The 20,024-nt window shown below is 46.8% G+C and overlaps 2 protein-coding genes across 2 annotated transcripts in view; both read left to right on the forward strand.

The window, feature by feature from the left end:
* The first annotated feature begins 3,707 nt into the window (after positions 1 to 3,707).
* LOC104405558 (uncharacterized protein C21orf58-like) lies at positions 3,708 to 11,878 on the forward strand. Its single transcript, XM_010014295.1, has 7 exons — positions 3,708 to 3,767; positions 5,289 to 5,346; positions 6,832 to 6,899; positions 7,448 to 7,588; positions 8,706 to 8,823; positions 10,293 to 10,432; positions 11,705 to 11,878. The coding sequence occupies exons 1-7, from the start codon at positions 3,708 to 3,710 to the stop codon at positions 11,876 to 11,878; spliced, it is 759 nt and encodes a 252-aa protein (XP_010012597.1).
* Positions 11,879 to 15,487: 3,609 nt separating this feature from the next.
* The window catches only part of KMO (kynurenine 3-monooxygenase (kynurenine 3-hydroxylase)), a 9,826-nt gene continuing 5,289 nt past the window's right edge, over positions 15,488 to 20,024 (forward strand). Inside the window, exons 1-6 of the mRNA XM_010014296.1 lie at positions 15,488 to 15,541; positions 16,706 to 16,775; positions 17,789 to 17,886; positions 18,634 to 18,723; positions 18,949 to 18,997; positions 19,556 to 19,643. Coding sequence (XP_010012598.1) covers positions 15,488 to 15,541; positions 16,706 to 16,775; positions 17,789 to 17,886; positions 18,634 to 18,723; positions 18,949 to 18,997; positions 19,556 to 19,643 — 449 coding nt within the window. The remainder of the gene's footprint in view (positions 15,542 to 16,705; positions 16,776 to 17,788; positions 17,887 to 18,633; positions 18,724 to 18,948; positions 18,998 to 19,555; positions 19,644 to 20,024) is intronic.

Raw genomic sequence — 20,024 nt, forward strand, 5'->3', positions numbered from 1 at the left:
TACTGGAAAGCACATGCTTTAATCCATTTTGTCACTGGGCTCAGCTGAGAGGTAGCATCTTGCAATTCGCTGGCTTTCTATTTAAATAAACACTGAAATGCAAACATCTTCATGAACTATCAACCCTTTTTCTGCCCCTGGACCTTTCTATGCATTTAGCACTTAAGTTGAGTTCTTGTCTGTAGGGGTTTTTTCCCCAAATTCAGATGTTGCATCCTCCAGGCCATGAGCTGGACCTATCTGGTCCTGTGGACTGCACCTATGCTATCTGGGTTGCCCATGCCTATGTCAGCCACCATCCAAAAAGGATATGGGAAGAAACATGGATATGTTCTCATTCTCTGAATAAACCATTTTGTATTGCTCTCCGGGCCTCCCACATAGAAATATGTGAATATTTCAACAGAGACAACAAAAAGACTGGAGCAGTGTGTGCTCAATGCACTAATGAGAAAGATGAAGACACTAGGAGCAAGGCAGGGCTGGCAACCCTGTCTGCATCCAGAGCTGAGGTAAAGGTTAAGTTTTAAATCACTGCAAAGGTTGCAAGGGGACAGTATGCATTGGCTTTCCTTTTCTTCACGACCAACTTTGCTCTTCTAAGGAAGACTGGAAGTTTCAGTGAGTAAACCATGCAGGGACATTAAATCTGACAGTGTGGATGTTCTCTTGAGGCTCATTCTGGTCGTCTCTTGCTTTGTCAGCCCTTGAGTTTATGTGTTTTCCGTGGTAGTGCTGCCATGTCCTCTGACCCCATAGCCAAGATTCTGAGTCAGTGCTAAGACACTAAGTCTGGATTATGAAATTTCTCAGTGCAAAAGCTTGTGTAATAGGTACCATCTGAGAAGCAAAAGGAAACTAGTAAGCCCAGAAAAAAGAAGTTTCTTAAAAAAAAAAAAGACAATATGGCCTTTATAATGGCAATTTTGTTCAATCAAATATGTCACTTGGAAAAAAAATGGTTTAAGATAATACTGCTTGACTTCTTGCTCCTGCTAAAAATGTGAAATTAATAAGTCATGTTTGTTCGGGTTTTGGGTTGTTGTTGTTTGGGCTTTTATTAAAGTATGTTTTATTCATATGCTTAGCTTCAAATGGAAATAGGACATTTTTGCAACTCATGAGGGTGCTGAGTTGCTGGCACAGGGTGCCCAGAGAGGCTCTGTGTGCCCCATCCCTGGCAGTGTTCAAGGCCACGTTGGACACAAGGGCTTGGAGCAACCTGCTCTAGTGGAAGGTGTCCCTGCCCATGGCAGGGGGTTGGGACTGGATGAGCTTTAAAGTCCCTTCAACCCAAACCATTCTGTGATTCTATAAGATCCTTTTGTACCAGCTGTGACATTCCTGACAAGTCACTCATTACCAGGTTGTAAGATGTCCCTACAGTAGGGATCCCACTGTGGCAAGGCCCACTGTGGGAAAAGCGAGATTCTTTAGCAGATGTGCTGGGAAGTATAGGGTTTTATCTAGTATTGGATTTTCTTTGGGTTACTCATTGCATGAAGCAGAAGTTTCTTTCTCTTCCTTTCCTCTATAGTCGGCTCAGTTTCTTAACAGTGGCACTGTGTTTTTAATGGAATACTTGTACTTGTTTCTTTTTGCCTATCTTTCTTGTAACCCTCTATTTGTATTGCAAGGAAGGCTCTAGAAATTTAAATTCTAGGGAACACTGTATGACACCAGTTGATGGTAAAACATCAGCTCAATATTCAGCAGCCGTCAAAAAGTCTACTTACAGCATCAGCAATGATTAACAGCAGACTTGTAGCTGTTGTGGTCATCTGGGGACACCAATGCAGCTTCCTTTGCTACCTCATGGCCCAAATGCTGCCCACAACCCTTCTCACCCCACCACAAAAGGGTTTATGAGTTAGAAAGGTAAAGAGAGAAGCAAGTAGGATAAACATGAGGCTGTACAAACAGTATAGCCAAGGTGTGATCATAGGTGCAGCTGAACCAGCACCTTCTGATAGTGGCTGATAGCAGAGGCCAAGAGGTGGATATGAGAGCAGTCTGTGTGGGCTCTTGGATTATACCTTCCCAGCTGAGTTATGAGATCAGTATGTAAAGGAAATCTGCTATTTGAGGACAAATTAAACAGATTCTTTTGCTTAGAAAAGAGACAGCTGAATGGCAATATGGTACCTAGATGATTCTATGATTCTAAGTTGCAAGGGGTGTGGAAAAATGCCTGGAGAACACTCGTATAAATTTCACATAGCAAATGAGAAGATTTCCAATGAACTCTTCAGGAATCTAGGTTTAAAACAAACTAAATGTAGTCCTTTTTTGACCTAAACGCTTCTGTAAACAACACTTACTCAGTTTTCTTGTATAACCAGGTTTATGCTTAAGTTTAAGATAAGTGGGAAGCTCCTTGTCAAAAGTTGTTGCATCTGCACAAAGGAGGAAGGGACTAAAGATATTAGAGGTAAAAGGAGGAAAATCTATGGAGGTTTTAAAGCACACAAGTGTAAACAGAGTGGTTTCTCAGGACAACTGCTAGCACATGAGAGGGTTTTCTGCTATGCCTTATCCCTCAGAACATTTGCAGCTGGGCTCTGCCAAAGCAAGCTGAACCCCAGCTCTGCCATCGCACAGCTATTTTTGGGATCCCCATGTCTTGTTTTCTGTAACCTCTCCAGGGACTACCAGCCTGTGTATTTTAAAGGGCATTGTATACACATGCTATGTGTGTCACAGCTGGAGGAAGTGATCCTACAGCATCTATCAGTTGGTCCAGCCACCAGCAGTGGCTCAGCTGTAGTTTTGCTGTGGCCTTCCAGTAAAGAAGGGATTATAACTTTGCTCTCCAGGCTTAAAATATGATACTGAGAATGATCTGTCTGTTACTTGAATCCTTTCTCATGCCTTGGTGTTGATTTAATGGATATCACTGTAAAATGTTTCTGGTTTTTATGCTGGTAGGGCTTTACTGAGAGATGATGACACCCTACAGGTTGTTTTGGAGATGGTGAGCAAATGGATACTATACCATAGCCTCTTTAGTCTATTACTTATCCAGGGATGAGTTCCAGCTATGTTCCTTAATTTTTTGAGTTTCTAGTTACTATCTAGTGCTGAAAACTCATACGAAGAACTATGTCGAAAGTCCCCTTACAGTGAGATAAATGTTGTTATCGGGTATCAATCAGCAAGATCATAATTTGATGCCTATCACTGGGCTTCTGTTAAAGAACCACTGGCTTTTCTTTCTTTTCTTCCTGTCCACTAATGTGCTGGGTGTTTGCTTTACAAAAAGTATGTAAACTTCTACACCTGGAGATTAACTTGTTTATGTTGTGGATTGACACTACATACTTAGCAGCCAGGTTACAGACACAACACTCTGAGCTACTCAGAGGACATTAACAACAGAGAGGGCCAGGCTTAGTGACAGTTAAGAACAAGCAAATATTCACCCTTAGCTACCTTTCTGTGATGGTTGCAAACTGCAGCACAAAAATGTGTTGAGAGAAAGGGCAGAAAAAGCTGTGTCTGTGATCTTGTAGTGAACATCTGTACTCACTTTTACCTGGGAGGGAAACCAAAGCTTTTCTCCAGTTGCTCACAATCTGTTTTTTTTTCCAAATAGAATTATTCTATGTAAATCGTGGAGGGGAAGAAATGAGGACTGAAAACCTACCTGCCTTTGCTTAGCTTTCTAACCTGTTCTTGCCTGCCTGCTCCTCAAGAAGACTACTACAATGGCAGATCCTTCAGTGGTGGATCACCTGACACGACTGAGACTCAAACTCCTAGAAAAGGTAAGGGAATATCTTTGCAGTGTTCACCTTTGCTCTTCGTTTTGCTCTTGCATGTTTAAGCATTAACATTGTATTTTAAATCATTATATTTCTACTGAGATACAAAGAGGATCTGCAGCCAGTTGAGAACTCCTTTCTTCATGCAAGCAGAGTCAGAGGAACGTGCAGTGGTGCTGCAGTCACTGTCACTTTCTTAAATAACATTGTACAAGTTTACGTGGACCTACAGTAAGTTAAATAGAGATAAAAGTGACTTTGATCCTATGGGGAATGTCACCAGTTAGCTCAAAACCATTTTGAGTTGTGACAGGCAAAGTTTAGGAGTAAATTTTGGGTAAAGAGGACCTCAGATTGTTTTAAGGCAATTTCATGTTGTATTTTTGTGTATTTTCACATAAGAAATGTTACCTGGTGAAACGTGGGCAACCTTTGTGCCACACAGAATCCCAGTAGCTCGCTCTTGTGACTCGGCACACTAATGCACCCAGGGTTCTCCACTCAGCCCTGTTCTTCCACTGTCAGCACACCTGACATCCATTAGTGTATATCTTCTGCTTCAGTGTCCTCCAGAAGCCACTTAGAGTTGTCTGGAAGGAAAAACAATTTACCTGGACACATGAATGCTGGAACTGGCATCTAACCTGTCTGCACAGTGGAGTCTTTCATCTTAGATGCTGCAGCCATTTGAGGGCAAAGCTTTCACCAATGTGGAGCTATGCAGCACCAAGAAAAGAGCCTCTGCATGAGCAAAGGGTCTCTAATTTCTGGGCATCAGGGAGCAGCAAGGGCCAGCTGCTTCCTAAGGAGCAAGGAGTTAAGCACAATAACTCAGCCAGCAGAGCAGGGACCAGGCTGGCCAGCCCCAGAGCAAGGCAAGCAGGGCAGAACCAAAACTCCAGCACCATTAGGCAAGCTCATGGCAATGAGGCAGGTCCAAGGCCAACCTGGGAATTGCCTGCAGGTTGGGATCAGGGTTAAAAAGATGTGTGGCCAGTCACAGGTATGGCTGTGGTTGAACTTCAGACCGTGACTCACCCATTATAGCCCAGGTATGAACTAGGCTATCCTAGAGCTGATATGAAAGGGGCTCCTGGGCTCATGAACAGTAGGTGTGGATGGAAGCCCCAGGTGGGGCTGGTTAGGGCCATTTAGGCCTATTAGTGCACCAAATACCCAAAACTGTCCAGCATCAACTTCTTCATATGATCCAGCTCTCTGCCCTACAGACGAAGTGATGTATAAGTCTCCTGATTCACCATGCTATCAATTTCCAGGTCTGGGATAGTCTGGCCAGTTGGAAGCATGACTATTCTTTTACCATAACTAGATTTATAGTGAGACGTTTCGTACTTCTATGAATACTTCTTGTAACTGTGATTTAGCAGCTGAGAAGCACTGCTTTTCCTCCACTTCTGCTTTATTTCCTCCATCCCAAACCTATGCTTATAAGGTAGGGCTGGAAATTGTTGTGAGCTTTGCTGCCTGACTCATAACCAGTTCTTGTTGTGGTTCTACCAACAGAGACTAGAAAATGAACAGGAGAACCTAGAGAAGATGGAGTTGCCTCTCCCAGCAGCAAGTAAGAGAATCATTTGTTCTCATTATGAACATAATATGGGAAGGGCTTAGTGATGTTCTCAGGCCCAAGTTCCTCAGTAGACCACACCAGATTATCACATCTACAGCCTAAAAGCTGTCTACATTTTATCTTTTCAATTTCTTCATGTGTTTATTTCTGACAAAGGGAAGTGATCAGCCAGCTGAGTGCTGGCATAAGGATGGCCTCCTGCCTAGGTGTGCTCTGCAGGTGATCCTACTTGTCCTAGCTCTTCTACCTAGGAGTGAGCCCCTGCTGCAGTCCAGCTGTATGCTTTGCTTTGGTGACCCTGAAAAGGAGTCATTAGGGTGGCTGTGTGTCTTCAAGGGATCCAGGCAGGAGGAATGCTCCACTACTAATGCTGCTTTGCACCTTTGAAGGTGACCAATCCAGCCTTGTGCAGACCAGAAGATGGTTTCCAGCATGAGAAATTGTGACTCAGCTTATGAAATATGTTGTTATACTGATAGAGTTGGTCTTGAGAACTATGGTAGTAAGAGCTGGGAACCATTTTAACAGGAAACCATGAATGTGTTAATTACATCCTGACCTGGTTTGGGCAGAGAGGTCAGGAATCCCAGCGTACTTATAGAATGTGGAAAGGTTAGAAACATCACTATAACAGGTAGTCAACAGCTCCAAGTTGATGGGTAAGGGAGTCAAAAATAAGTTGTGTCTTTATGAAGGCCTTCCAAAGACTGCTGTGATGTTTAATGTACAAGTAGTGTGTTCCCTACAGCAATATTCCCTGGAAGCTACACATGTTGTGTGCAGTGCATTCATTTGTTTACATGGCACATGCACTACTTACATAATCTATGGATTAAAGGCTACCCATAGGCAATCAGTAATATTTCTAGATTGGCCTCTGGGCTCATATTCATTGGGTTGATACACAAATAGTTGGAAACTTTCAATGCTGTGGCCAGAAATGAACAATTCCTTTATCAACAGTTTCAAAACATGAAGTGATGCTTTTCAGAGCAGATGCTTCCAATGTATGTGAAAATATTCTTGCTTGTTTTCACTTCAAGCAACTTCCAGATCAGCTGTAGGTGGGAAGAACTGAACAGAAAGTTGATACAGAACAAAAAAAGAAACAGCAAAGCTGACATTCAAAGCTGGGTTTGTTTGGATATGTCACAACAAACTTTCTTTTACACTTCGCACAATCATCCTGCGTATGGACAGAGTATTTGTAGAACATTTCCAGCTGAAATGAGTTTCTAAGGTGGGAGGTTAAAAGGGAGCTTTAGAGAGTTTATATTGCCTGCTGGACATCTGTGTCTGCATGGGGCATAAAGTCATTATCCCTTCATGGATTTGACAAGAAAAGTAGCCTAAAGCCTTTTGTGGAAGAAGTCAAGCTCTCTTATAACACGTTGTCCAAAATCTCATCATGTTAAGTGCTATAATAGCTCTGTCTTTGTGATCCCTTGAGAAGATAATGGCCTTTTCATCCTCCAGGGAACAGATGTGAGGATATGCTACAAAGTGCCCTAAAGCGAAGGAAAGATCTCCTGCAGGAGCTAAGGGTAAGAGCCCTTTCTGTGGGCAGAAACAACAGAAAGGAGCAGGTTGTCTGCACATCCACTGCTGAGGTGGGTTCAGTTTTTTCCTGTCCTTTAGTTCTTGGGCTGGGGCTTGAAGTAACCTGGTCTAGTGGAAGGTGTCCCTGCCCGTGGCAGGGAGGAACTGGATGAGCTTTAAGGTCCCTTCCAACCCAAACCATTCTATGATTTCTAGGTTTTGGAGGAAACACTTCTCCAGGTTTTTGGCAGATTGTTCTTCACTTTTTTTCCCCCTGCTTTTTGCTTGTGCTGAAAACTGTATGGCTTCAAAATGTGTCGGGAGAAAACTCTCTTTATACCTGTGCAGGCACTGGTTGAGTACTTCCCTTTGTGCAGTGGTCGCTTGTGGCCTGTCCATCAGACACAGGATGTTTCTGCAGCAGTGTTTCAGTGAGCAAGGCTGTGCCATGCTGCAGGCTTCAAGGGCTAATCCTGTTTGGTCCAGAGAGTGTAACAATACTGCCTGCCTTTCTCTGACCAGGTTTTCTTTAAGAAGATACTTGATTTTGCAGGAGCAGCACCTTCTGGAAGAGCTTTCACAGCCCTCTGCACCAGCTGGCGGACACTGTCACAGCCACAGAGCTGCTGCCCCACACATCTACCAAATACCTTTTCCAGCTCCAGAGGAGCCACCACGGATTATCCAGCAGATGGTAAGGATCCTCTCTCCTAGGAAACACTGCTGCTGCTGTGCCAGTCTGAAACAACAGCTGCTTGGGAGCTTTATGGAAACGTTCATCCCACTGAAAGAGAAGATATCCCTCTTGCAGTGGTATGGGACCCTTGCTGCCTTAGGCAAAACCTACAAACAAAACATGAAATTCACAGTGGGAATGGTTTACCACAGGAAGGAGGGTAGTGAGAGGAGTGAGAGGATTGCCCCTGCTCTGGTGTGGCTGTTCAGCCAGTTCCCAGTGCACACCACTGTCAGCTCATACAGCCCAGAACCTCAACAGTTGCTGAGTAAGGATCATCATAGAATAACAGAGGAAAGGAACCTCAAGGATGATCTGATCGAACCTCTGTAGGCACAGCATGACCTAGACTAGATGTCCCAGCACCCTGTCCAGCCCAATCATAACAGTGACCAGTGTTGGGGAATCCACCACTTCCCTGGGGAGGTTATTCCAGTGGCTGGTTGTGCTCCTTGTGAAAAATTTTCCTCTTGCGTCCAACTTGAATCCCCCCAGGAGTAACCTGTGCCCATCGCCCCTTGTTTTTCCCATGTGACTCCTTGTAAAAAGGCACTCTCCCTCTTCTTTGTAGCCACCCTTTAAATACTGGAACACAGTGATAAGGTCCCCCCTGAACCTTCTTTTCTCCAGGCTGAACAGTCCCAGCTCTCTCAGCCTTTCCTCATAGACCTTCCCACTTTTTGGATCATCTTTGTGACCCTTCTCTGGACCCTCTCCAGCCTGTCCACATCTTTTATGTGGAACGGGGACCTAAGCTGAACACAGTATTCCAGCTGTGGCCTGACAAGCACTGGGTGGGATAATGACATCTTTATCTCTGCTAGTGATGCTCTTGTTGATGTTCCGCAGCACACTGTGGCTTGCTTCGCTGCAGCAGCACACTGTTCACTCATATCGAGCTTGTGTCCACCAGGACCCCCAGGTCCCTTTCCACAGAGTTGCTTTCCAGCCAAGTAGATCTCAGCTTGTGCTGGGATTTCACAGGAGACAATGTCCAAAGCCTCACTGAATCCAGGCAGATGATGCTCACTGGACAAATCCAGTCCCAACTTCTCCCTTTTCCTTTCTTTTCCAGATGCCGCCTCAGCCTGCCACCATCATTCAGCAGTTACCTCAGCAGCAGTCTCCCCTGATCACACAGATCCCCCCTGCCCTACCTTTTTCAGCCCCCCGCTCTGGAAGCATTAAAGAAGGTAAAGTACCCACCTAGCTCCCATTACGCAGGCTGGAGAGGGCAGGGGAGGTGCCACAAGTGGGAAGGGAGCATAGGTCAGCATCCAAGCTAAGTTAGTGAAATGCTGGTTTGTGATGAGGCTGTTGCTGGAGCTGTGGGAATTGCACTGCACTAGGTGTACTAGATGTCATTTCTGAGAAGCTTTCAGATAAACTCTTATCACTAAAACTAAAGAAACAGGGACTACAAACTCAGCAAAGCCAGGCAAAGCTGCCAGGGAAGCTTGGGAAAGCAAAACAGCTTAACACATGGCACTGAGTAGTATTAACAAGGTCAAACTCGCATGTATGGATGAAACCAAAATTACCAGTCAGGCTTCTAAAACCTGGTTTTATTCCCTCCTTTTTTTCCTCCCTTAATCTGCTGCTCAATCTCCTCAAACAATACAGGCTTTTGTTAAGCTCTGTGTTTGGAAACAAGACAGAACAGCTAAAAGCACTGTTCCAAATATAGTGCATTGCCAATAAAAAGAGTTTGTTTCTAAACATAGCTGGATGCTACTGGGAAATAAGACATGAACAAAACCCTGGGATGATTTCCCTGGCTCAACCTTCAGCCAAAGGCTTCTTCATGCCACAGAGAAATCCTCATTCATGAGACTGCAATATTTCTCACCTCTTTCTAACTGTCTGGAGTTTTAAGTTGGAGTTTATTTTCATAAATAAAATAGTCCCAATTAATGCGTGACTCTGCCGAAGCTGAGAGATGGGAACTACTTTTGGTATGACCAAAAAATAAGACAGTTGCCTTGATTTTGCTTGCCCTTTTTTTTTAATCCCCTCTCCTTCCTCCACCTTCTTCACAAGTCACAGAATTATAGAATGGTTTGGGTTGGAAAGGACCTTAAGATCATCTAGTTCCAACCCCCTGCCATAGGCAGGGACACCTCGCACTAGATCCTTTGTGATTAGGACCCAGAGATCATAGTTAATGGGTTTGACGTGCATGCAGTGGACTCTCAAGGTGGCACTGCAATATCATGTAAGTTTGAGGAAACCTCTCAGTGATTGTGAGCTGAACCAATGGAGAGCACTGCAAGGAGCTGGTCCATGCTGGAGGAAGCAAGAGAGCTCTAGTGCTCAGCCCATCTCCAGCATAGCCAGTGGGGTGGGCTTGCAGGGAAACTAACAGACAGATGCACAACAGCAGCTTTCCTGTAGAAGGGAGGAAAAATAGGAAACTAGTATGAACTGTCTTATTCACAGACATTAATTTTGCACTGCCTGGGTAAAGAATGCTAATATTCTTCATGTTGATCTTAAAGGTCTTTTCCAACCTAGTTGATTCTATGTGTCCCTTTCAGCTGTCCCTTTCTTGGTTGCAGTGAGTGGTCTATATACGGGAGAGCACTTCTAATTGAGATGCCTCTGCTGCTTGTCAGTTGCTGATAAAGCTCTTACTTTTTTCCTTGGGGTGACCTTTTCACAGATATGGTAGAGATGATGCTGATGCAGAATGCTCAGATGCACCAGATCATCATGCAGAACATGATGCTGAAGGCTCTGCCACCGATGGCATTCACACAGCCTGCGGGAGCCAGCCCTTCCCTGCTTCAGTGTGCACGGCAGGTAACAACACTGGGGTCTGAAGGGCATTCTTGCTTCCACAAGGCAGTGGTTGATCTCCTTGTGAGGGTGCAGGCCTTGGATAAAACATGGTGAAAGTCTGGGATGCTTAACAGCTGTGCCACTGAGTTCCGAAAGGACAGATGTCCCAGATATTTTGGGGTGTAGATCCCTATAGGGATATTTCCAAAACATGTCCAGTGCCTGATAAGAGGTAGATAATTTTGAGCACGTCCTTAGGTGCCCAATTCCTAAGCTGTTTTTAACAAGGTGATTTAGCTCCTTAGCATCTGTAAGTGCTTTGGGAAAATGTATTTCTAGACTCATTTCTATGGCATTTATTATCAAAGAAACAAGGACAGTTGCTTGTTGGGGAGCAGGGGATGTCCCAGTGTTGCAAAAAGTTCCATACTTTCTCTACCCTTCTTTTTCTGAGCTAACTATGTATTTCCCTGTGCTGTAAGTCAGATTTGTTTTCTTTTTCTCAGATATTAAGGTTGTTGGGTACTGAGAAAGTAACTCCCAAAGTCCTACAGCCCTTACCCAGCTCACTTGCATCTTTACTACATGCTATTTGTAAAAGCGTCTGAGCCCTGGGTTTAACAGAGGGGTAGGAAACACAGTCCTCCTCCATAACCCATCCTGTGGCCTGGAGGGAGCTGACACCTTTGTGTGTCTGTTGGGACAGAAAGGCTCTGAGAGCAGCTGCCAGCTCGCACATTTCAGGGCACTGATGTCCCAGGAGGCCACCCGAGGTGCAGAGCTGGACTCATCAGCTGTGGTGCCAGGGTGGACTTGCTGTGGGAACAGCAGAGCTGCATCGAGCATTGCCTTGCATGGGAGTCCTTTTCTATTTCCCTTAAATTGTGCAGTTTCTGGGTTTGAACAGCCTTTCCCTTGCTACTGGGGAGATGTCTGGGGCAGACAGTGGTGCTGGGAGAGCCAGTGGACACATCTGCAGCTTTCTGTGTCTAAACGGAGGTGATGGGGGAAAAAGCATGCATCCCCCTGGTCCCCACTTTCCTCCCCAGCCCATCCTGTCATTTTGTGTTTCCCTGGCTAAATGTGGGGCAGTGGGGTGTGAATGCCTCTGAATGACAGGTGAAATCTGAAATCACCAAGTGTTTGCTGGACTTTCTATGTTGGAGCCTGCAAAACTCCTCTCCAGACACATCGTTTAGCAAGGGCTGGCCAAATGGGAACCCAGCCCCTTAGCCAGGGACCCTTCGCATGGGGGCACAGCTTTCACATGTCACCCTTTGTCTCTCCACCAAGGACCTGCAGGTTCCTGCTCCCCTGGCTGTGAAAGCAGACAGGCCCAGGCCATCTGTGGTGCACCACCACCACTACCCTGCCACAGGGATGCTCCCAGCACCCCACGAGCAATTCCCATCCACATCCACGGCACATCGCTGGACCAGCAGCACAATCCCTGCCCTGCCCACGTAAGTAAACAGGGAGCCATGATGTAAACTTTTAGCCCTTCTGTTCTGGTTTCAGCTGAGATAGAGTTAATTCTCTCCCTAGTAGCTGGTGCAGTGCTGTGGTTTGGCTTTATTCTGAGAACAATGCTGATAACACACTGGTGTTCTAGTTGTTGCTGAGTAGTGCTTACCCTGACCAAGGACTTTTCAGTTTAAACCACACCACCTTCCTTCCTGCACAGGTGGGGTAGCAAGGTAGACCACATAGTCCTTTGTGGTTCTTCACTAAATCCAGTCCTCAATATTATCTTTAATGCAACAATGGCATTGAGGAAGGTTAAATAATTATTTGATATGATTGATAATTACAACCTGATGAATTAACCCTTGTTTACTGTGGAATAAACATGAGTGTCAGACAAGGTCTACAGATGATACCAATCTGTGTCCGGGCCACAGAGACACAACCCACCCAGCAATTACCATGGCTGTTGGCCTGGGGCTTGGGTCTCCTTGTGAAGTCAGCAGACACCTTCTAAATAAGGGCTGCATGTATTTTCCATTCAGGCTAAGGTTCCCAGTAGGATTCACCCTCATAAAACATTGCTGAGACCGTTGCTAATCAGAAATTTCTGGGGAAAAACCCCACCACCCCTTGCTAAGAAAAATGATACAAAGTGAGGAAACCCCTCAGAAATAAAGCTGAGCCTTTGGGGTAAGCACAGGGACTCACTGCTGCATGAGTGAGGACAAAGCTTCTACTTCTGTGCTATGGCTCTTAGTGAACAGAAGGACAGGCTGGAGGCAGCTGCATTCTCAGGCATGGGTGGCCTGCTGGCAGGGGTATCTGTATAACTCCCTTAGCATAGGATTTGAATTCCTGAACAGATTATTTATCTAATGGGATTATAAGGGATAAACATTCAACCCATTTCACTTTTACATGGGTTTGTAATCTATACCAGTAAAGATCTCTTGGTTCCTTCTGAAGTGGTGCCATTAGCTGTTTGCAGAAATGACCAAAGGAAGATCTTGTTGAGCAGCTCTGCTCTGGAGCCAGGCTGAGAGAGCTGGGCTGGTTCAGCCTGGAGAAGAGAAGGCTCCTGAAGGGGACAACTTAGAGCAGCTCCAGTGCCTAAAGGGGCTCCAGGAAACCTGGAGAGGGGCTTTGGACAAGGGCCTGTAGGGACAGGACAAGGGGAATGGCTTTAAGCTGCCAGAGGGGAGATTGAGATGAGCTCTGAGGCAGAAGCTCTTCCGTGTGAGGGTGCTGAGGCGCTGGCACAGGGTGCCCAGAGAAGCTGTGGCTGCCCCATCCCTGGCAGTGTTCAAGGCCAGGTTGGACACAGGGGCTTGGAGCAACCTGCTCTAGTGGAAGGTGTCCCTGCTCGTGGCAGGGGGTCGGAACTGGATGAGCTTTAAGGTCCCTTCCAGCACAAACCAGTTTGGGATTGTATGATTCTTCCTGTTCTTCAGCTACCTTCCACCATGAGTTGTAAGATCTGACACATCTACACTGTCCTCTTGCAGCTGCAGGAAGCAGGCACTGATGCACTGTTGGCTATTACCAAACACAGTAAAGCCATTTTTCTTGTTGCAGGTGGCCCATATACTGACAGTACATGTTCCTCTCAAGTGGACCACAGCATTGCTGAAGTCAACCTGTATTTGAACAGTTCTGTCTGATTGACACGCTCGTGTCAGTAAGACTGCACATTGTTGGTACAAGGAGTACCAGAACTCTGCCCTACCTGTGTGAACTGGCTTCACACACTACTCGGATAAATAATTCTCAGCGAAGAACAGAAGGAAATCTGTTCCTGCAGGGTTTGAATACTGAGGTGCAATAACTGCAGTCCATGTTTTCAGCCCCAGGAGGGCTCTGACTCCGTGTCTTTCCCAAATCTCATATTTACAAAGCTAGCCAAGGCTTTCTTCTCAAAGAGCTATTGGAAGGTAACTTAAGCAGCTTGGAACTGTGTATATTTGTTTCATTATTTCTCAATCTTGCCCTCATATAATCAGGGTTTAGACTTGATTTAAAAACAAAAAATAAAATCTTGTAGTTCTTCCTTGGATACTGGCATGTCTTTTGCTTCAGCAGCATAAATCAGATTTTCCCCTCTTTACTATTCCCACTGGTTTTCATAGGGCACCCTTTAATCTGAGTCCACGCTCTCCTGTTATCTTTGTTTTCACCTAGGACTCATTGGAAGGCTCACTGAGAGCTCTAATCACCCAATACTTTTTCATGCCCTCAGCAGTCTGGTGGTGGTTAATACAGAAAGATAACCTATGAATTAGTAACACTTTCTCCATGTCTTCCCACCTTCTCCTGTGTGTAAAATGGAGAACGTCTTTACGTTGGTTTTGCCTGGTGCGGTTTGTGAGTGAATCTAATGTGAAGATAACCCCAAAGGAATAATTTACTACACCAAACTTACCATGCCCTTTGCCCTGTCTGCTCTGTTTTCTTTGCTGGGGGTGTGTGTGAGTCAATCAGATAGTGTGGATCAATTCACTGCTGCATAGATCAGAGAAACCAAACAGATGGTCTTCAGTGGAGACACATCCAGATGCAATGCCCAGGGCCCATGGGCACTAGCAGCCTCTAACAACCCCAATGAGCCCCATGGGGGGACTCCTGCCCTGCCAAGGGCCAGCAGTTCTTCTTAAGGTTGGGCCAGGGGCTGCTGTTGACCCTGTTCTTCATGTCCTCTCCTTGTGTGGTACCACAGGTTGGGACTATGGTGTGGTGCTTGCTCCCTGTCCCCTCAGGAGCAGCCATCCCTTGCTGCACTGGGAACCAGGATGTGCAGTGGAGAGTGACGTGCTTGTGTATGGATTTGGCCTTACTCCTTTGAGACAAATCTGGTGTTTCGGGCTGTGCATTGCAGGTTTAGCAGTAAATGGTAGTTAGTGTATTTAATGTGTGTGTTTTCACTGGCTGCTGTTCAACCGCTTACTATATGCAACGTTGGCTCAGCAGAGAATTCCCTCCCAAGGACAGGCATGTGGAACAGTGCACAGAGAGGTGTCTCCTCAGAGCCTCATCCACGTCCTTCTGCATGTTATGCCTGGACCCTCTGCTCACCATCACACCCCAATGTGCTCAAGCCACACACAGCTTCCTTGTGTGATCCTGGCAGATGGGATCAAGCCCCTGGGCAAGCAGCGTGTTCCGTATCCCACCCTCGGGCAGTGCCCTTGAAGCTCCAGGAGTTACTCCACATCGTCCTCTGCACTTACAGCCCAGCAAAGCACCAGTGGAAGCCCGGCAGATGCGAGTTCTCCTCATGCTCTGTGTGTGTTTCATCAGGAAGCCCTTGAGGACTGTAGAATTGCTTCAGGTTTTGAGAGAAAACTGCTTTAAAGTGTTCACAATGCAGCTGAATAACTCCACATTCACATCCCTTCACCTGAGGAACCACATGCCTGTCCCCATGGCCATGCTGACCCACTGACAGCCTTTGTGCTGGGAGTTAAACTTTAATAGGAGCTAGGGGAGAAGAACCCAGGCGTGACTCAGCCGCCCATGTCCTTCCTCTTCTCCTCCTCACTGGCGAGGGCAGCGCAACAGGACAGGGAGCAGGGACACAGCACTAAGAACCTGCAACCTGGGGGTGCCCCAGTGATGGAGACCAGTGACCCACGGGGGAAAAGAGTCGCCGTTGTCGGTGGTGGTCTGGTAGGAAACTCAATTTAGCTGCTGTGTGACTGCACACAAGCTAGAGCTGTGAAAGCATTGGATAGGCTGTGAATGTCAGATGAACGGGGTCTTATGGAGGGGTTGGTTGGAAGGCAGCGAGGAGCTTTGTGAGACTTTGTAGGAGGAGAATATCTCTTCCCCTCAAGGGAAAGCTTTGCTGCTGAGATACCCCAGAGTTGCAGTGCATGGCTGTGGTTGGTGCTTGGCTTGAATGGTGTGTGCAGATACATCCCAGAATCATTGGGGGAAATCCTGCCATTAAGAGTCCTTTTGTCAGAGGAAGAGCTTTGGCAGGTCGTGCCCAGGTAGACTAAATCACAGTCCTCTCTTAGCCTGCCAGATCGTCTGCCCTCAGCTGCATATGGCTTTAACCAAGTCACTAAGGTGAAATGCTCTGTGAGGACTGAGAGCTGGTAAACACGAGGCTAAGAGGAAATGCCTCCCTCTGCCCACTTCTGTTTGGGAATGGTTTTCCTACCTTGCTGCTTGCAGAGTGGTCTGACTTTAAAGGACAGCATGGAGTATTGCAGCACCTAACTCTGTCTTTTGACCTTTTGGCTGTTAGCTTCTTGGTCCTCGTGCTGCTGGGAAGGAGTAATGAAACAAGAATGTGTAGTTCTGACAGTGATTAATGATGGAAATGAAATCCCAAAAAGACCATCATCCATTTAAATAACAAGCAGAACATCAGCGTAAGGACCTTTTGAAGGTGACATCTTGCTTTTGCGCAGGTCTAGCTTCCCCTCCTGTGTTCCCAAGGGAATGCTGCAGCACCCTGAATTCTACCCAGGAAGATAAATCCAGTTCAGAGATGAGCAGGCACTGTCCAGCTCCTGTTGTGTCTGGATGAAGGGCTTAGCTCTACTGCAGTTAATCATATAAGCAAGCCCTGAACTTGATGTGACTCTGTATGATGAGTTTTGATGGATGGCTCTTGTCTTGGAGGCTCTGCAGGCACAGCAGGGGTGCCAGAGCACTTATCTCCTGGAAGAAGTCCTCTAAAGTTCTTGATCAAAGAGTTTTCCTGTGTAGACTGAGCTGTATCCCCTGCCTGCTGCTTTCCCTTTATGCATCTCAGTAGTGATCTGTGATACAGCTACTAGTGAAACACTGCATCTGCCATTCCTGATCCTTCTCTTGTAGGTGGGTGCATTAAATGCCTGTTTCTTTGCTAGACGAGGTTTCCATGTTGATGTTTATGAAGCCAGAGAAGGTAAGTTCAGCCTGATCATTGCTGCTTTATTAATAGCGTTCCTGTCCCTTTGCTGATTACAGTTTTTGAAGAAGTAAAAGAGGAACTGTGTGAGCTCACTGAAACTGCAGAAAGACAATGAGATCCGAAAGTGTGGCACTTGAACGATAGTCTTTTCACTCTTCCCTTTAGCTTCTGTGGTGGGGAGGAGCATTTACCTGAAATATATTGGTTTGTGTGGAGGAAACCCACTCTTCAGTGATGCCTTTTTATGTTCTTGGCTTAAATATTGATTCAAATTCTCATCTTTGGAAGTTGTTCTCTGCATGAAGAACTATAGCACAGTGCTGTTGAACCTGGGCAGTGGTGGCAATGCCAAGAGGCAGGTGAGGATGACACCATGGAAGGTGACACTCACCGTGATTTAACTGTTAAACTCTTTGCTGGATGTTGTATATGCCAGAAGTGTCACACACTGAAAAAGCTTCTGGTTCCTTTTAGCTGCCTCCTGAGTCAGATGGATTTTACCACCCTGCTCCAGTGTTTGGCCCATGGTTTGTGCTGAGATGCAACCCTGAAAGCTCTTGGGGTATCCAGTGTATGCTCTGCTCCATGCACTGGATAGACAACACTGAGTGAGGCCATTCAGAGGAGGAACAGGCCAACGCTGAGACATCTCCATCTGAGCAGAGATGGGTCTCGGCAAGAGCTGCCAGGCATTCACTGGTCATCTCCCTTCACTGAGAGGGGAAGCAGCTCTTAGTGATGGTTTGTCCTCCAACAATACAGGGAGCTGTTGGGATCCAGCGTTCACTTTGCAGCAGTTGGTCGCAGCTGCTTCTTATAGGCTGGAGGTGGCAGGGAGGAAGCAGCCCTTGAAGCTGCTCAGCTGCCTCCCCAGCAGCTGAATGTGCCCCTCTCTGCACACAGAGTGGGGGCACAGGGGCTCCCCCTGCCCTGCTGCTGTTGCCGAAGGAATTTGAGGAGATGCTGTAATATCAGTGCCTCCATAACCAACTGCTTCTCCTGCACAGATATCCGGGTGGCCAGCTTTACCCGTGGCAGAAGCATTAACTTGGCCCTGTCCCACCGAGGACGCCAAGCCCTGCGAGCTGTGGGCATGGAGGAGCAGGTACCTGGGCAGCACCCAACCCTGGGCTCTACTTAGAGCAGAGAGCTATGAGAAACCTGGAGAGGGGCTTTGGATAAAGGCCTGTAGGGACAGGACAAGGGGAATGGCTTGAACCTGACAGAGGGGAGACTGAGATGAGCTCTGAGGCAGAAGCTCTTCCCTGTGAGGGTGCTGAGGCGCTGGCAGAGGGTGCCCAGAGAAGCTGTGGCTGCCCCATCCCTGGCAGTGTTCAAGGCCAGGTTGGACACAGGGGCTTGGAGCAACCTGCTCTAGTGGAAGGTGTCCCTGCCCGTGGCAGGGGTTGGAGCTGGAAGAGCTTTAAGATCCCTTCCAAACCAAACCAGTCCATGATTCTATGACTCCCAGAAGAGCTGAAGCACCAGCAGGATGCAATCAATGGGGCTGGTTTCCCCACTGACATGCCCAGATTTGTATTTTCCCCCAAAACTTTGAGCTTTGGGCTGACCACCGAAATCCATCACTCCATAGTTGCCCAACACACTTGATTCAGAACCCAGCACTCCCCCGACTTTTATGAGAATGAGCTTGTAAGTAACCTCAGGAAAACATAGTGACTTGGAATTGTCAGCCCTGTAGGATCTTCCCCAGTAACTTGGATGAGCAGAGAGCATCCCATTTCACCTAGAGTGTGGTGTGAGGAGAGGGGATGGCCCTTGGTGTCTCATGCCCTCCCCTTGGCAGCTACGGTTTGGCCAGAAGGCTGAGTTGTGTTCCTTTCCATTTCAGATTGTCTCCAAAGGCATTCCTATGCGGGCAAGGAGGATACACACACCTTCAGGGAAGAAATATTCTATTCCCTATGGGAAGAAGAACCAGGTACTGGTCTTGTGATGTCACTCTGGAGATGTCTTTGGTGGTGTTTGTACCTCTGTGTGTCGGACAGGGGGCTCACGCTCCTAAGAAGGATGCTGTGAGCAGAAAGGGGTTTCCATGACACCTTAGTTTTGTTTGGGCTGTTTAGAAGGGGTGGCATTCCTCATCTGGCCATGCAGAGCATCTTTCAGCAATGCCTCCTGAACACGGTGTTTGCTTGTCTTGCAGTACATCCTCTCTGTGGACAGAGCAAACCTGAACAGAGAGCTGCTGACAGGTAGGTTGCCAGCTCTGTTTGCAGGCACTTTTCCACCCTGTTCACCCAGGGTTTAGACTTTGGGCCCCAGGCTCTTTGTGAGTTCTGCATAACCTAGTGCTCAGAAAGCACGATCAGGATCTAGCTGTGTTTATGAGGAGAAAATCTCTGCTTGTCTGACACAAAAGGGTATTCAAACAGGTCCTCCCCCTTTCTGCACATGCAGCTCTCCTGCATTCACCCTTGAGCAGGAATTGTTTCCACTTCATGGCTCCTGGCATGGGATTCTGCCCCAGCACTTCACCAGCCAAAGCAGGAGACAGCTCCTGAGCCTTGCCAAGTTTCCTGCAACCCCAGCTGTACAGAGATACAGGAATTGGAGCAGTGTGGTAAAGTATATCATCAGGACAGGCCAAATTTCCCCAAATTTCCCATTGACTACAGGCACCTCATCCCATCCTGACATACAATGATTGGAAACCTGCTGTTAGGGCAAAGCCCCTATAATTTAGGGATCCCTTGGAACTTGTTTGGGAGGGGTCACGGTACAAGCCTCTACGTTTAGTTGTATTTCCACAGCTGCTGAGAAGTACTCCAACACTAAACTGTACTTTGGACACAAGCTCCAGGCGTGCAACGCGGAGCTGGGGATGTTAACCATCAAAAGGTAATCCCTGCACAGGCTGGGATGGAGTGTTGTGGTCAGTGAGTAACTGCTTAATCATTCCTAAAACCTCAAACAATTGAGCAATCTTAGTTTGTAACTGGTGTGTGATTACAGAGGGGGCGAGACTGTGTCAGCTTTGGAAAGGGCAGATGTGACAGCAGGGTTCATGGGGAGGCTGACAAGAATTGAAGCAACTCTCTAAGCCCCAGCAGCTTGGCAGCAGGATGGGGACACAGTGCTGAGAGCAGGGGATGATGTGCCAGTCTGCATAGTGCTCATTTACAGGGACAGGTCATTCATCAGGGAGGGCAGCTAATCATATAGAATCCCAGACTAGTTGGGGTTGGAAGGGACCTTAAAGCTCATCCAGTTCCAACCCCT

Source organism: Nestor notabilis, unplaced genomic scaffold (assembly GCF_000696875.1).
Source record: "Nestor notabilis isolate BGI_N333 unplaced genomic scaffold, ASM69687v1 scaffold12935, whole genome shotgun sequence".
NCBI classification, from domain to species: Eukaryota; Metazoa; Chordata; class Aves; order Psittaciformes; family Psittacidae; genus Nestor; species Nestor notabilis.